The sequence below is a fragment of the Pogona vitticeps genome, chromosome 5, assembly GCF_051106095.1.
Source record: "Pogona vitticeps strain Pit_001003342236 chromosome 5, PviZW2.1, whole genome shotgun sequence".
NCBI lineage: Eukaryota > Metazoa > Chordata > Lepidosauria > Squamata > Agamidae > Pogona > Pogona vitticeps.
The window spans coordinates 20,495,500-20,513,865 of record NC_135787.1 but is presented as its reverse complement, the minus strand read 5'-3'; the positions used below and the strand labels follow the sequence as shown (position 1 = coordinate 20,513,865).

The 18,366-nt window shown below is 39.7% G+C and overlaps 1 protein-coding gene across 1 annotated transcript in view; it reads right to left on the bottom strand.

Annotated features, from left to right (window-relative positions):
• Positions 1-1,629: 1,629 nt before the first annotated feature.
• The window catches only part of METAP1 (methionyl aminopeptidase 1), a 27,035-nt gene continuing 10,298 nt past the window's right edge, over positions 1,630-18,366 (bottom strand). Inside the window, exons 3-11 of the mRNA XM_020802925.3 lie at positions 18,197-18,309; positions 16,866-16,926; positions 15,674-15,765; positions 15,422-15,505; positions 13,538-13,676; positions 11,135-11,266; positions 9,716-9,859; positions 8,082-8,147; positions 1,630-3,740 (exon numbers count right to left, since the gene is read on the bottom strand). Of these exons, the coding sequence (XP_020658584.1) occupies positions 3,577-3,740; positions 8,082-8,147; positions 9,716-9,859; positions 11,135-11,266; positions 13,538-13,676; positions 15,422-15,505; positions 15,674-15,765; positions 16,866-16,926; positions 18,197-18,309 (995 nt within the window). The 3' untranslated portion in view covers positions 1,630-3,576. The remainder of the gene's footprint in view (positions 3,741-8,081; positions 8,148-9,715; positions 9,860-11,134; positions 11,267-13,537; positions 13,677-15,421; positions 15,506-15,673; positions 15,766-16,865; positions 16,927-18,196; positions 18,310-18,366) is intronic.

The following is an 18,366-nucleotide window of genomic DNA, read 5'->3' as shown; positions in this document are numbered from 1 at the left end:
TTTTTTAAGTGCTCTGAATAGCCTGATACAAGTTGAATAAGATTTCATTTTGCATGTATGGCATTCCCAGTCCAAATCAGAAGGAAAACACCGAAATGGGCCAACAGTACTGAGAGGAATAGGAACAGACCATGGTAACATTTGATAATGCCCTCCTGAAGACTTCCCCTTGGATCTTCTGGTTGAAAATCTTCTCATTACCAGTTCGTTACTCGTTTCTAAAGTGATCATCATTCATAGGAGAGGCTGTACAGACTTGTCATATCTTAACTACCTATACAGTCGTGCCCCGCTTTAGGATTACTCCGCATTACGACAAATCCGCTTCACGATGACATTTTTGTGATCACTTTTGCGATCGCAAAACAATGGTCTAAATAGGATTTTTCCGCTTTGCGATGATCGGTTCCCTGCTTCAGGAACCGATTCTTCGCAAAACGATGTTTTTTTAACAGCTGATCGGCGGTTTCAAAATGGCCACTGGGTAATTAAAATGGCTCCCAGCTGTGTTTAGGGACGGATTCCTCGCTATACAGGCACCAAAAATGTCCGCCGTATGGAGGATCTTCGCTGGACTGTGAGTTTTTAGCCCACTGGAACACATTTAACGGTTTTCAATGTGTTTCAATGGGCTTTTTATTTTCACTTTACAACATTTTTGCTTAACAGCGATTTTCCTGGAATGGATTATCGCCGTTAAGCGAGGCACCACTGTACTACTGAAATCTTAGTAAATTACTACAGGTCAGGAGCTTTTCATTAAAAGAAAGTGCTATATTATCATTGCCCACTTAGTATTTTACTGGTTGAAGTTGTTCAACTAGGCCAGTGAACTTCTACCAAGGTGAGCAAAATGTGATCCTTGGCCCTCTGGACCACCCTGGTTGCCTGCCCAAAAATGTTTTCTCCCCAGTAAAATAGAGTATTGTCTGTCACTGGAAGTCCCAAGGAGTTGTGACTGAATTTTACAGTAATTCCTCCCTCCCAACACACAGTTTAACTACCATTATTCCAAAGCACAAAGACGACTCCTGGTTTTGTTCTTTTCAAAACTGTTTTCCAGACCTGCCATAGTCGTTCACCCCTGATGGAAAGATAAGCACATCTAGTTATATCATGGCCAAATGGCTTCTATAAAAGCAGACAGAACGTGCAGCTCACTGGATGATTTGTAATAAAAGGGCAAAAGTACCCAATAGTTTCAATAGCAAGATAATTTAAAAAAAAAAGTCTGCTACCAGTGTGTTTGTGCTAACTGATCACTGTTCCTCCCTAGTAACATATGAAGAGGTTGCCGTAAACAGTGTCTTTTATGTAGCTTTACTGGCCTCTTTGAGGGTTCTGTCACAACCCATGCTCTAGGGATGGCTGTGAGCTGCAAACAGAATTATAGATTCTATTACTATCATACCAGCACCACCATTTTTGCATTTCATTGCAAATTCTTAGTCTCAAGGTTCCAGTTTTTTAAAAATTGTAAATCCCAAAGATCCCAAATGTCCTTGCTGTAAATATCTCTACCATTTCAGTGTAAAAGTTGAAGTTGCATCTTTCTATTGCTATAGGATTTAAACAAAGAGAAATCGAGTCATACTGGTTCAGAGTCATTGTCAAAGAGGATATACAAAGTTAGCCATTCAGACTTTTAATCTCCTTAATACATTGCATACATCATTTAACTGCACTCAAGATATCCCAGGTTGTTTTGTTACACATCTCTGCCCACATACACAGCTCCTTGTAACAGTCTGGATTACTGTACTGCCTCTAACACGTTACAGAATGAAAATGTTATCCCAGCACCTGTTCTGCTGGGGTGGGGGGGAAAGACATTCAGAGGCACTCTGGGAGAGAGAGATTTTCTTCAAAATTTATTTTGTTCAGTGACAATTGCCTTAAATCACCCAAACTAGTGAAACTATTATGCTGTTGAAGCTGATGAGAGCAGAGGACTTTAGATCCTTCTTAGGTACCTGATGAAACAGATACCAGAGAGGGAACAGAAGTATGCATATCATACCCATGATTTTATGACTTGTCTTCAACAGTATACCAATTGTCTCCTCCAACATAAAGCAGGCACTCTTTGAAAATGTGAAAAGATCAATTTCACTATGGAATGCAGGTCAAAAGGTAACAGCAGTAAGCCAGTTGCCCCCTGGCATCAATCCTATAGTATAAAATATTAACTCTCTGCACACATCCATGTGTATAGAATTGCACCACTTTACCCATGCTGTATCAAGTCTTTGAAGAAGGAGTACCACTTTGGTGGGATGTCCAGTCCTTGCTTATTTCAAGTAGATACCTTTGTCCCCAAAAAAATTCTGCTTGTGATGAAACACCACAGTGGCAAAGCTTGGGTAATAGATCTCCTTTCGGTGTGAGGGGGTGGCTTTTCAGGATAACAGTTTTGCAAGACTTGCAGCATTGGGGTTGTTGTTTCTTTCTCCTTCCAATTTTATGCCTACTAATGAAAGCTCTCTCCAATCCATTGTGAACTTTTTTGTTGTCATGGACAGAAGTTATCCATAGTGAGATGGCAACGTGAACACAGCCATAGATTCTGCTTTTAACAAGAGCATGCCCTGAACTGTGAAATTCAGTAGAAACTTGTTTGACTTTGGTGACACACACAAAATCTCCACAGATTGAAAAGAAGCTCAGAAATTGACTGTGAGAGCAGCTTTGTGTCTTTGGGCGTTGCCTTTCCTTAGAACACACATTCAGGAGAAGTAGAATATAGTAATTTCAATTTTGTTTCCTACTTCCATTTTCAGTTTCTTGAACCTTATGAATATCATTGGCTGCCAAGCGCTACCCGTTTTGAGGCTGCATTTCAGTAAAAACTAGAACCAAGTAGAACCTCGGTAGTTTTGTCTCTCCTCTCCCCTTCCCACTCCACCATGAGCAGAGCACCAGCAGGAGCAATTGTCAGCTGAAGAGAAACAGGCCTATCTGTTAGCAGGTGGTTATTTTACTTCCATATGCAGTCGCAATAGAGACAACTGAAATGGAAGAGGGAAGCACTGAATAAAATTCTGAAAGCAGACACAGTACTAGGTAACACTCTCTAGTACACATTTCCACCTCTGAATTATAAACAGAGAAAAACCCACCAGATTAAAACTGTGTTTTCTCCACAGTAGGTAAGTTGTGTTGCCTTTGGAACAAGAAAAAATTTAAAATCTCAGGTGGCACTTATATAAAAGCAGAAAGGCTCATTTTCCAATATCTTGCATCCACCATGGAAAAATGCTTGCCAGCTGATAACTGTGGCAGTGTAGAGTCACCTGAAGCCCAGCTTGGCAAGAGGGGAAGGGATAAAGGGATGCCTCAAGGACAAAGGATTTATTTTAAAGTTCCAATCATGTTGGAAAGCTCAGAAAATGCTCTAAAGCCTCTCTGCTTTCAACTCTGTATCAGGCTCTTCCAAGTTGTATAATGCAAGACCGAATCTCTTACCTAGTCAACAAGAAAATAGGTGATAAAATCCCCCCTTAGCCTGTACTTTAGGAAAATGCATAGTACAGAGTCAAGAGATGCTTGGTTCAGGCCTCTCAAGCTTGGCCTACACTAGCACTGGGTCATGAAGTGGGGGCGAATGCTATCCAACCGTCGGGTTAAGATATCACACCCAGTATCTGTGACCAGAAGTGTATGTTCAAACTGAGCAGATCGCTTGCCATCTCGTGTCACTGCTGTCCAGCCATCAGGCCATGTTTCATCTTGCCACCCACCTACAAAAAACAAAGCAAAAAAATGAAACAGATCATCTTAATTATTTTACAAAGAAAAAGGGAAATTCACTTTATTCTTAGAAGTATTCATGCTATCACTATCAGTAAAGCTTCCAGCCTACACATATACTTCAGATGCTAAGCCTTCCCCCCCTTGCCTCTTCTGCCCATTTTTATTTCTGCATTTTCTACAGGCTTATTCTTAACCAAAGGCAGCTCTCTATGTCTGGTTGGCTGAGCCGAAGTATTCACAGATGATCAAACTAAGAAAAGGGAGTCAAAGAGCAAATTGCTAACTATCACAATTATATCTCTTTAAGTTAGATTTCATGGAGCTTCTCTAATATAAGTATGATTAATGCCACCTTTAGAATACAGTAAGTTGCAGGATATGAACAATTAAATATAAGTCCAATATACAGCATTTGAACAATCTTTTGACTTTATGTAGCCTTATAAGAAATAAGAATCTGGTATTCCTGATTTTCTGAATATGCATCAGGCATAGGATATTAGGCTGTGAAATACCTTGATTCATAGTCCAGAAAGAATCAAGAAAAGGCTGTGTGGTTCAGGATTACACAAATGCAAGAGTTAGGTGATACCTTTATTGAACCACTAAAAAAAATCACACATTCACACAGGAAAGCTTGCAATTTGTATGATCTTTCTGTGGTTCAATAAAGGTATCACTTAAATCTTGCATACCGTATGCTACAACACAGCCAGATGAATCAAACAAAACACCAGAACATTAATTTGTAAGGTTTGCAGATCCTTTCTGCCCAAGTGAACAAGATACAATGCCAACAAGATACAGTGGGGTCTTGACTTGAGAACTTAATCCGTATTGGAAGGCGGTTCTCAAGTCAAAAAGTTCTCAAGTCAAATCTGCATTTCCCATAGGAATGCATTGAAAACCATTTGATCCGTATCTGCTCTTTTCCATCCATAGAAACTAATGGGAAGCTGCTATTCTGCCTTCGACCACTAGAGGGGGATATTTTGTTTCTTTTTTTCTTAGGTCAAGGTTCAGGGAAGGCAGGGAAAATACAGTCCAGGCAGTACAGTACAGCAAAGAAAAATACTGCATAGGAACCTGGAATGTAAGATCTATGAACGTTGGGAAGCTGGAGGTGGTCAAACAGGAGATGGCAAGAATAAACATCGACATCCTGGGCATCAGTGAACTAAAATGGACAGGAATGGGCGAATTCAGCTCAGATGATTATCATATCTACTATTGTGGGCAAGAATCCCGTAGAAGGAATGGAGTGGCCCTCATAGTCAACAAAAGAGTGGGAAAAGCTGTAATGGGATACAATCTCAAAAATGATAGAATGATGTCAATACGAATCCAAGGCAGACCATTCAACATCACAATAATCCAAGTTTATGCACCAACTAGCATTGCTGAGGAGACTGAAATTGAACAATTCTATGAAGATTTACAACACCTTCTAGAACTGACACCAAAGAAAGATGTTCTTCTCATTCTAGGGGACTGGAATGCTAAAGTAGGGAGCCAAGAGATAAAAGGAACAACAGGGAAGTTTGGCCTTGGAGTTCAGAACGAAGCAGGACAAAGGCTAATAGAGTTTTGTCAAGAGAATAAGCTGGTCATCACAAACACTCTTTTCCAACAACACAAGAGGCGACTCTATACATGGAAATCACCAGATGGGCAATATCGAAATCAGATTGATTATATTCTCTGCAGCCAAAGATGGAGAAGCTCTATACAGTCAGCAAAAACAAGACCTGGAGCTGACTGCGGTTCTGATCATCAGCTTCTCATAGCAAAATTCAAGCTTAGACTGAAGAGATTAGGAAAAACCACTGGGCCACTCAGGTATAATCTAAACCAAATCCCTTATGAATACACAGTGGAAGTAAAGAACAGATTTAAGGAACTAGATTTGGTGGACAGAGTGCCTGAAGAACTTTGGATAGAGGCTCGTAACATTGTCCAGGAGGCAGCAACGAAAACCATCCCAAAGAAAAGGAAATGCAAGAAAGCAAAGTGGCTGACCAACGAGGTCTTAGAAATAGCAGAGAGGAGAAGGGAAGCAAAATGCAAGGGAGATAGGGAAAGTTACAGAAACTTGAATGCAGACTTCCAAAGAATAGCAAGGAGAGACAAGAGGGCCTTCTTAAATGAACAATGCAAAGAAATAGAGGAAGATAACAGAAAAGGAAAGACCAGAGATCTGTTCAGGAAAATTGGACATATTAGAGGAACATTTTGCGCAAAGATGAACATGATAAAAGACAAAAATGGAAGGGACCTAACAGAAGCAGAAGACGTCAAGAAGAGGTGGCAAGAATACACAGAGGAATTATATCAGAAAGATTTGGATATCCCGGACAACCCAGACAATGTAGTTGCTGACCTTGAGCCAGACATCCTGGAGAGCGAAGTCAAGTGGGCCTTAGAAAGCCTGGCTAACAACAAGGCCAGTGGAGGTGATGGCATTCCAGTTGAACTATTTAAAATCTTGAAAGAAGATGCTGTTAAGGTGCTACATTCAATATGCCAGCAAGTTTGGAAAACTCAACAGTGGCCAGAGGATTGGAAAAGATCAGTCTACATCCCAATCCCAAAGAAAGGCAGTGCCAAAGAATGCTCCAACTACCGTACAATTGCACTCATTTCGCACGCTAGCAAGGTTATGCTCAAAATCCTACAAGGTAGGCTCCAGCAGTATGTGGACCGAGAACTCCCAGAAGTACAAGCTGGATTCCGAAGAGGCAGAGGAACTCGAGACCAAATTGCTAACTTGCGCTGGATTATGGAGAAAGCCAGAGAGTTCCAGAAAAATATCTACTTCTGCTTCATTGACTATGCGAAAGCCTTTGACTGTGTGGACCACAGCAAACTATGGCAAGTTCTTAAAGAAATGGGAGTGCCTGATCACTTTATCTGTCTCCTGAGAAACCTATATGTGGGACAGGAAGCAACAGTTAGAACTGGTCATGGAACAACTGAGTGGTTCAAAATTGGGAAAGGAGTACGGCAAGGCTGTATATTGTCCCCCAGCTTGTTTAACTTATATGCAGAATACATCATGCGGAAGGCTGGACTGGAAGAAACCCAAGCCGGAATTAAGATTGCCGGAAGAAATATCAACAACCTCCGATATGCAGATGATACCACTCTGATGGCAGAAAGTGAGGAGGAATTAAAGAACCTTGTAATGAGAGTGAAAGAGGAGAGTGCAAAAAACGGTCTGAAACTCAACATCAAAAAAACTAAGATCATGGCCACTGGTCCCATCACCTCCTGGGAAATAGAAGGGGAAGATATGGAGGCAGTGTGAAATTTTATCTTCCTGGGCTCCATGATCACTGCAGATGGAGACAGCAGCCCTGAAATTAAAAGGCGCCTTCTTCTTGGGAGGAAAGCGATGACAAATCTTGACAGCATCTTGAAAAGCAGAGACATCACCTTGCCAACAAAAGTCCGCATAGTCAAAGCTATGGTTTTTCCAGTAACGATGTGTGGAAGTGAGAGCTGGACCATAAAGAAAGCAGACCGCCGAAGAATTGATGCCTTTGAATTGTGGTGCTGGAGGAGACTCTTGAGAATCCCCTGGACTGCAAGGAGAACAAACCTATCAGTTCTAAAGGAAATCAACCCTGAGTGCTCACTGGAAGGACAGATCCTGAAGCTGAGGCTCCAGTACTTTGGCCATCTCATGAGAAGAAAAGAGTCCTTGGAAAAAACCTTGATGTTAGGAAGGTGTGATGGCAAGAGGAGAAGGGGACGACCGAGGATGAGATGGCTGGACAGTGTCTGCGAAGCAACCAACATGAACCTGACACAACTCCGGGAGGCAGTAGAAGACAGGAGGGCCTGGCGTGCTCTGGTCCATGGGGTCACGAAGAGTCGGACACGACTAAACGACTAAACACACAGTACAGTACCAGGCAGTCCGAAGACTGTCTCCCAATCCACTCTCTAAACGCTGGGAGGAGTGAGGAAGCAGACAGGCACCCTTTTCACTGGCCAACAGTTAACTGAAAGTTCACATTTTGCACTTTCCCTGCCTCCCACGTGGGTTTTTTTCAGTTCTTAACTCAAATCTAAGTACTTAAGTCAATATTTTCCTATGAGAGTGGTTCTTAAGTCAAAACGTTCTTAACTCAAGCCGTTCTTAAGTCAAGACCCCACTGTAATCTCAAAGGTTACATTAATTTACTCAACCAAGTATATGCAATCCACAGATAATTAAGAAAAATATCAAATTATGTTTCCTAAGTAAAGTCCAGTCAAACTAACTTTGAGGAGTGGCTGCAGACAAAATAAGAATTTTTTTCAGTAAACAGTTTTCTATTTACCTTCACAGATCATAGGTTCTATTGTAAATGCATGGCCAGGCTTCATTACCCCAACAGCCTTGTTTTCTGAAAAGAAAGTAGGACAGAAAAGTGTTCAAGAAAGTGGATGAGTTACAGGGAGTACAGGAGAAGCCATAAATAAAGATGAAAGGGAATGTGACAGAAACTTAATGGTGACTATACTCTTTCTTAAAAATACCACCTGCAAAAACACTCATTATGTACTTGATAGATTTGAGACTGAGATCAGACTGTTCATTTCATCTCGTTTATTAAATTTATGAACCACCTTTCTGTTCTTCTAAGAACACTTATGTAAGGTAACAGTAATAAAATTCAAATAAAAATAAATAGCACTTGAACATAAATGCATATTAAAACATCAATAGAAAAAAAAGAAAAAGACTCAACCAGTTAAAACCCCTATACCTGCACCCCAACCTAAATGACAAAGGCCTGTCTGAACAAAAAGGTTGTTGCCTGCCAGTGGAGAACCTAGAGACAATGAGCTAGCCCGACTTCTTCCAGCAGGAAGAAAGCCTGGGATTTACGACCAGGAAAGCCCTTTCTCAGACTCCCCCCCCCCCCAAATGTGGAAACCAGACCCTTGGGAGGTATTTTCCAAAGATCTTAAAACTCTGCAGAGCGATATTTGAGCGACTGGCCTTTCAAATACCTTGGTCCTAAGTCTTATGGGACAAATTGTGCATTCATTTGTGCCTGACCACAAAACAAATAGCCAGTGGAGTTGTTGCAACAAGAAAGACATGAACTCTCTGTAACGAGGCCCATCTGGAAGCAAAGATTCTGGAGAGCTGAAATTTCCATTCAAAGTAAACCTATACAGAGCATGTTACAGTAGCCTGAAAGAGATCTAAGTGAGATACACATCACACTGCCTGAACTGGCAAATCTACCAACAAGTGTCACTCGCATATTAACTTTAGCTATGGAAATGCATTCTTGGCCATCAACAAAGCATGGACTGAATCCACAAGTCTATTCAACTGCAAAGAAATCTTCAAGATAACTACAACCCAATCCCACACAGCCTGAACTCATATTCCCTGATTGGTCCTTCAACTAACTGGGAATATCAGAAGCAGAACTTGGATTTAGATAACAAAAAAGGTAGACTAGGATGTCATCAGGATACAAGTGATACTGACCACATACATGCACCCCACCAGAAATTCACTTTGTCATTCCATATATAAGTTAAAAAGCACAGACAACAAGATGGAACCTTAAGGCTTCCCAACTCAAAGCCACAATGTCAAACAAGAGTCCCTTTAAAACTCATCACAATAGAAATCAGATACAGCTTTTAAAAAAACACCCTATAAAAACCTATTTCATACAGAAACCTTAGCAGAACACCATGACTGAGTGCTTTAAAATTCACATTCTTAAAGCTGATTACTGTGAGCCCATCTGTCACTTAAAAGGCAAGAGAAGGACAGAACCTTTTGTCTTTGCACCACTTCACACAACAGCTCTCGCAATGAAAAACATTCAGCATGTTTCTTCCTTATGTTTATAACTGACTGACTGTGGGAATGCATATCAATTGTGGAGAACTCATGAAACTTTATTAACTACTTCGAAAAGTAGCAGACACCCTCCATACTTACTGGCATAATGTGGCACATTGGGAGCTGTGTGGAAAAGTTTATGAATCCCATGCCCGCAATAGCTCCGGACTACAGAAAATCCATTGGCTTGAGCATGTTTCTGTATAATATTCCCCAGCTCTCTATATCGAACACCAGGCTTTACTGCAAGGTAAAATATAAATCATTTTACTAAAAGGCACACATTATGTAATGAAAACAAAGATTACTGAATGCATTTGAATTCAGCACAATACAGTGGACCCTTGACTTACGAAGGTCCCTACTTACGAAAACTTCAAGGTACGAAAAGCAGCTGGAACGGATTAAATTGTTTTCAATGCATTCCTATGGGAAATGGACCCTCGACCTAGGGACTTTTTCACCTGCGGCCACCGTTCCAATACGGATTAATTCTGTAAGTCGAGGGTCCACTGTAGCTCCTTGATGTATTTGTGTATGCACACACAGAGACAGACACAAAGTCCCTTAAAGGACAGTATGTAGAGACTTGACAGCACACTATTATTATTATTATTATTATTATTATTATTATTATTATTATTATTATTATTATTATTATTATTATTATTATTATTATTATTATTAAAGGAGCTTAGAACTAATGATCAAAAAGGAATTTTAAGAGAGGGAAGACTATGAATTAATATTCCAAAAAAAAAAGTATTCAGATATATGGGACATTAAACTAGGCCAGTGACAGTGAACCTTTTTGGGCTCGCATGCCCAAACTGAAAAAACAAAACAACAAAACCAGCAGGCAGTGTGCCACATCAGCATGGCGGCGGAACCAGAAGTGGCAGTGGCAGAACCAAAAATGGTGGCGGAAGGGGGAATCCCGGGCACAGAGGTGCCTCGAGACCCCACTCCAGATCCACTGCCAGTGCCAGCTGCTCCAGATCCGCCTGTCAAAGCACCAGCACTGTGGCTGCAGCCGCCTCCTGAGGTTTGGCTGTGCGAGGGGGGGAGCAGAGATCTGGTGACTTATGGCTTGCATGCCCGCAGAAAGAGCTCTGCATGCCAGCTGTGGCACGCATGCCATAGGTTCACCATCGCTGCACTAGGCAGTATCCAATATTACATGTCTGCTAGAGGAAGAGTGGAACCTAGAGGAACTGTGAGGAAAATATCTCCTTCCCACTGCACATCTGCTCCAGATGCCAGAGAAACCCTCTGCAGTATTTGGGTGACTTTACATCATGTAGTTGCCAGGTTTTATATTTGAATTCATATGTGCCTAAACCAATGCAAGCTGTGAGATAAATGGCTGGGATAGCCATTTATCTCACAGCTTGACTGGGATAGAAAGACACAACAGAAATAATTCCCAAAATATGTAGCACCCAGTCACTTACATATAATAGGCACTACAAGAAACAACAAAGAAACATGGAAGCGTTATGCCCAGGAAAGCTTTACCTGCATCAATTGCTTGCATTAGGCACTCATATGTTGTCTGGACTAATCTCTTTGCACCTTCATCAACTTCTCCAACATAAAATGTTTCATTGAGATCCCCGTGATAACCATTACGATAAACAGTAATGTCCACTGTAAAGAACAAGAGAGAACAATGTATTTCCTGATTCTGTGTTTGCAATCACAATATAAACATTATAAAACAAACACTGTATATAAAGGTTGAAGTACTGTATAATAAGGTCAGTAATTACAGAAAGGAAAAGGTATATTAAGTTATTATCCAAAAAACACTTATTTGACTTGCATCATTCTAAGCTATATTGTAATTAAAATGCAATAAAGTTCATACGTGAAAAGGAAAAGTGCCCTTTAACATATGAATACAAATGTCTTCATCAATTAAACCTGACTTTTCCAGAGCAGCTCCTCAGTTCTGGCATATATGAACCGTAAAGAGTTAATATGGAGGGGATCCTATCATGAGCGAGACCGCTTAAACTGTGCAAGTCTTTAGAACCCTTCCAGCACGGCAAGTCTATGATTCAGTTTTCTCCTGAAAATAATATACCAGCATGGCACTTGGCAAGCAAAGCTAACAGGTAAAATAATGAATTAGATCTTTTCACTCCTCTCCATACAGACGTATCAATATGCACCACTGTAAAGGTAGGAATATCCACAGGCCTTCAGGACTGTGCATGATAGACATTGCTGAATGTATATGTATGGATGTGTATACTCTCTCATACACTCACACAGGCATGCACACACCATCTCTCAACCCATGTTTAAGCCATGCTGCCAGCCTTAGTCTGGATGCATAAGAATACTGGTCACAGTAACATTTCTGAGCTCAGTTCAGAGCCAATATAGCACTTCTGCTTGTGGTTCTTTTATAGCGATAGAATGCCCGCCTTAGTTCACCTAGCCCAATGTTTTACAACCAGGGGGTTGTGAGCCCCAAGGGGGTTACAAGGATTACTTGGCTATTATACAAGGGCGTCATGAAAAAAGTTGGGAATCACTGACCTAGCCCATCAACTGCAGGCAGGACATATCTCAGCATTAGGCTGAAAACTTGGGTTTGGATTACGTGATCCATAGCCATCCCACTGACTTCTTCCTCATCAGTCCCAATTTTTCTTTCTTTTTTCTTTCTTTTGGCCAAAAGGTTTGGGGTGGGAGTGGGAGAAATGTGGCACTAAAGGCCTCCAGGGGGCAAAATTCTCCTATAAAGCAAAATTTTCTTGCTTCAATACCACCACTGCTGAGGTTTTTGTTTTTTTAAACGATATTCTGGCAAATTTCTGACTTTCATAACTAATAACTATGTGGCCCTCCACAGCTTTGTACATAGAAAATGGCTTCCAGACCTTCTGAAGTTGCCCATTCCTGCTGTATAACCATTCTCATGGTTATGTGCACATGCACAATTACTGGGGGGAGATTAACTTGTTCTAATGAACAAATCAACAAAACACAGCTTTATTTTTTTTCATTTCTTCCAAGTGCAAGATATCATTGATGTAGAACTCAAAAAATTATAGGATAATCCCTGAGAGAGAGTTAATTGGCACTTTCAATTCCTGTAGCAGAACAGTTGACAATGTCTAAAACAATTACTGCAAAGTGCTCTTGAATCTTCCCTCAGTTTCAAGAGCTGTTTTCTGTGCAAAATAAGGGACTGCTATTCAAAAAATCCAAAACAAAATAGCAAGTGGAACTAAGCTGTGACATCTTTTTGATCCCAGCAGTCAACCATTCTCATAACCCTTTAGGCATGACAGGGATGCGAGTTGCTTTGAAGGCTTATGCTTAAAAGTACTGCTCTATCCAATGGCTCTTCAGGTAGTGTGTTGCTTACAAGGTCCTAAGAAGCCAAGTATTTCCACAACTTGTTAGGAGCTCATTAGCAATTAAAACATAAGAAGAGCCCTGCCGGGCCATACCAAAAGCTTACTGTGTCATGTTTCCCACAGTGGACGAACACATGCCTAAAGACTTTTGAAGAAATACAGCAGTATCAATAGGGCAAACCCATAATCTGCTGTGTCAAACAGACCACATCAAACAAACTGGAAGAAGAGAAACTCAACCGGAAGTAACTCCTAGAATGTTTGTATCACAGCTTTCAGTCTTTTTACAATTTTAAAAGTCTAAAATTATGAAAGAAAAAAACTCAAAGTACAGTTGCAATTTATACACAACTAATAAACATCATATTTACAGATGAGCCAACACATATTTACAGATGGGTCTACAGACAGAACATATATACAGTACAAGGGAAAATAAATCAGTATAAAGCATTTTGATTTAGAAGGTCTTTCCAATGGTGATATCTATGAATGTTACTATGAATTTTGAAAGCTATTAAAATAGTTGTTTCATGGTTCCTACCATTGACGATATCACCCTCTTGTAAGCGTCGCCTGTCTGGAATTCCATGACAGATAACTTCATTTACTGAGGTACAGCAAGATTTAGGAAAATTATAGTAATTCAGTGGGGATGGATAGCAGTTTCTGGCAATACAAGCCTGAAAAAGAAATTGAAAATCTATTATTACTAATATAAATAGAAGATTGGTGTAAAAAATTGCAGCAATTCTCAGTATAATTACCAGGAAGTATGTTCCTCCTAAACCAAGACAATGGATTTAGAACCAGACTAGCTTTTTTCCTCTTGGACTGAATGTTTTACTGGTACACTGAGCTTCCAACTCACATAAAATTCTTGCATTAAGAATTCTTATGGTATGGAACATTACATTATATAACCCTGGACTGTAGAAACAGTTCTGGCCATTAGCATGAGATGCTTCCAAAAAAATACATCCACTCAATGATTTTTGAACTCTCTTTCACTGGTTCTCATAGGCTAATGCAATGAAGTAACTAAGAGACTAAGCTATGGACCAGAAAGTTCCTAATTCAAGTATTCCTTGTGGCATAAACACCCAGCACATTCAGGCAAGACTCTGCATTCACATCTGTAGTAATGGTGACTTATTAGAGTTTAATGGTACAGCACATATTTTGTATAATTCCTGGCACTTTCAATTAAAAGGCTCAGACAAAAAAAATATGATACCATAAATTCTACTTCCAATGTTGGGACAGAGTCAAGGCTCTCTCTCTCATCATGTGAAGGAGGCCCTATTACAAATTAAAGAGCAACTCCAAATTTAGTGAAAGGGTTTAGGGGTGGTTGTCCTTTGGTGGCAGGACACATGGCAGGTGAGGTGATTACCACAATGTACTCTAGGTATCTAAACCTGTGGCCTAGCTATTGTTCTCCAAGTGTCTGAGGAGCTCAACTGACATCCATGAAAGTTCTCCACCAAAATACATCCAATGGTCTTTCAGGTGTTGCAATACTTTTCTTTTGTTACAGAGGGCAATCAGATTATAGAAAAGACCTCTGCCCAAGACCCTAAAAAAGCTGCTAACAGTCCAAACTCACAGTACTTGGCCAAATCGAATAGGACAGCTTTATATGTGATTCCTATTGAAACAATAACATGTGCCAATATGGGTACTGCAAGATACATGGTGCAGTGTAACCTAGCTGTGCAGTAAGAATGTCATGTCCTACAAGAGCTGTTTACAAAACATCTGGAGAAGGTGATCAGATGGGAGGAAAATGTAGCACACACTGTAGGGTCTTATAGCTAACAAGTTTTATTTTAGCAAAAGCTTTGATGAACTGCAGCCTACTTTATCAGGTAATGTGGGCAGATTTCATGGGCTGCTGTCCACAAAAGCTTATGTCAAATGAAACTTGTATTTCCCAAGACTCTCTGTTGTTTTTGCTGTAATAAACTAACATGGAATGCCCTTGAAAATTGTTATGATCATAATCTGCTTATTTCTACAAGGATATGATACTGGACTAGGCAGATTATATAACAATCAGAAGCTGAGAAATATGGGAACAGAGGACCATGAAGAACCTTTGGCATCCTTATACTACAGCCTGCTTGAAGAAATAAATCTGATAAAAATTAGTTTGGTAAATGCTGTAAATTGTATAGAAAAATCAAGTGAAGTGCGTATTACTGAATTTAGTATCTAGGTCAGTAATACGGAAGCTTTGACCAATCAGATATTGTTGATTTCTCCTCCCACCATCCATGCCCGGCACAGCCAAGACATTGGCCATGCATAAGCAACTGTGACATCCAAAGGATTCAGAAGGCCAAACAGTCCTTGTTACTAGTCTAGACATAAAGGTATTAATTAACTTCAACAAAAATCCAGAACCTCGGTGAAGTATCCTTACTAGATGAACCGCATGATCTATTTCTTCAGTAGTTACTCCTGGCTTCACCATCATGGCAGCAACATCTAAAACTTCTCTAGCAAGCTGCAAGACATGAGAACAGAAATGACTCATTAAAACAGACAGTTGCCAAACCATACTTGTAATTGCATGATTCATGTTCTTCATCCAGATTGTTAAACAAGCATGCAAGGACATTCTCTTTCTCTCTAACACATTTTGAGTTACAAACAGTTTGCAGTATTAGCTTACCCTACACACTACTCGCATCCCTTCTATATCTTCTGTAGAAAGGATTTTTATCTGAGAAGTTCCTTTCAGAGCCTGTTCTGATTCAGACATACCTAAATAAAAACAATGAGAACTGTTATTTATTTTAAAATAAAGTTTTATTTAAAACTTTATTTTAAAAAATATTTACAAGTAGCATAACTTATGCCTATGTAAGAATGATGATGCCATGGGCAAGAGGAATTTTTAGTAACTTAAAATCTCCTACTTCTGTCCTACAGCTTCTCTGATTCCCAAGTAATCTCTTTAAATACATAGAAGCCATGGGATACAAGGAGGATGTCTTTAATTAATGAAAATCTCCTCTTGCAAGTAATGTCACCTTGCAAATAAAAGACAAGAAAAATTTTAAAAAGGATCTAAAGCAAATAGAAAAAAAAACATATCTGCCACAGCATCATTCACATTTGAACAAAAATGAAAGAGAAGTGAGGTCAGAGGGTACAATAGGTTAATCAACAGAACAAACTGCACTGGAAAAATAAAGAGAAATGTTCTTCTCTTTTGTGATTACACATTTCCCATATTTTCTTCCCTGTGCGAAAAAAGGAGAGGCAATCTAAGAGACTCTTTGATTTACCTAGCGCATTTTGCTCATATTTAGAAATACTGGTTATTTATTTATTTTTTTAAAAAAAATAGCTATAAAGTAGATCTATAGATATAGACAGAGGGATACATATTATATATATATAATTGTGAATTCTTCTTCTGGAGCAAAACATGTGCAGAATTCTCTGGTGAGACTCTGTGGACAAAACGTGATGGACTACCACCCTCCCCAGAAACTTTTGTAACAGTGAATAGAGCAAAGATAGACACTCTGAGTACCTTCAAGTGCTTTGAACTAAAACTCCCATCATCCATCACAACTGTCCTTGTGGACAAAAGCTTGCACCAGGATGGCCACCTATGTAACAGGCAATACAGCTAATACCAGATTTCTACGTTCAAATTTAGAAATGTCTCTGTGGGATTCTTTCAAGTAAATCTTTCTTTCAACTGGTCACCCAAAAGCTGTCCGACACAGGAGTATTTAAATGAGTCCAGGCACAATGAATCCATCACTAAACATAACATCTCATAGAGCATGAAATTAAACACAAGCTTAACAACTGAAAACTGTATTAAAGATATTATAGCTATAATTTACCTAGAGGATGATCAGCATAATCTGGCCTTTGAATATAACTCGGCACAGGCCTTGTTGGCATCTAAATAAAGCACAGATTTATTTACTGGAACTTGTTCATATGTCTATCATATCTACCCTGAAAGTACATAACAGTTGTTTAAATAACTATAAAATTGATATACTCAATAAAAATTAGATATTTTCTTTAAAAATCCAGAGTCCTCAACTGAATAACCTGAGGTTCCTAGGCTAAGATCAACAACTCAGAGCAAGGCTGCTGCTTCCTATATACCATTGCTCCCTCTAACCTACATATGTGTGCACGCACTTGCCCAGAACTCCATCGGGGTTGCACACAGGCTGGTTTACTTCCCATTTTGAATGAAGCCCAGAACACATGGCACAGCAGGATAGACACTTACGAGGGAATGTTGTCAAGAAAATTCTTTCACCACAGATCTGTGAAACTACTTCCCCAGTCTGGTTCCATTTCTCATTCTTTAATAGCCACGCAAGATATATATACCAAATCCTATTCCACACTTCAAGATCTCAACAGCAAAGGTTTGATATATTTTGCAATGTCTGACTTGTTAATATCGAACCCCTCTGCTGTTTAGCAATAATAAGCAATAATATTTCCATAATGAAAAATACCATGAGATCAAGCCTATTAAAATACAGTGATGCCCCGCAAAACGATATTAATCCGTTCCATTGAAATCGCTGTCTTGTGAAAACATCATCTTGCGAAAAGCGTTTCCCCATTGGAATGCATTGAAATCCGTTTAATGCGTTCCAATGGGGAAAAATTGTCGTCGTTTTGCAAAGATCGCCAATAGGGAAGCCATTTTGCAAAGCTGCCGATCAGCTGTTAAAATCGTTGTCTTGCAAAGCATCGGTGCCGGGGGAAAAAAACACCCGTGTTGCGAAGCACGGACTGAAACATCGTCCAGCGAAAAACATCCATAGGAAACACTGTTTTGTGAAGCGCAATGGCGATCACAAAATCTCATCGTCATGCGGATTCGTCTTTTGTGAGGTCATCATCTAGCGGGGCACCACTGTACTGAATATTGAGATAAATTAAACTTGGCTATCAAATTCCTCTAACTTTTTCTACTTTCACACAATTAATTGATACTCTTCTAATACAATCTTGTAATTTATAATGGCTACTAGAAATTGTATGCTGTGTACTGTTCCCAGAATAAGAAATAATCAGAATATTCTTCTGATCAAGTCTTGCACAACCCCTTTCTCCAACTAGGAACCACAATCAGCAAGAATTTTGGCTTCTAGAAAAACTTGAAAAGAGTTAAAAAGAGATCTGCAATTTCAACACTTACCAATGGATAATGTGGCCTGAGTTTACCAGTATATCGATAGCCAGACCAGGGATCTGTGTTAATATCACCATCTACAGTCCAAGCAGAAACCACTTGCTTAGCTTTCTCATCTTCTACAAAGGGAAGAAAAATTACAAAATAATGCAATTGTGATAGCCAACTACTTGAAT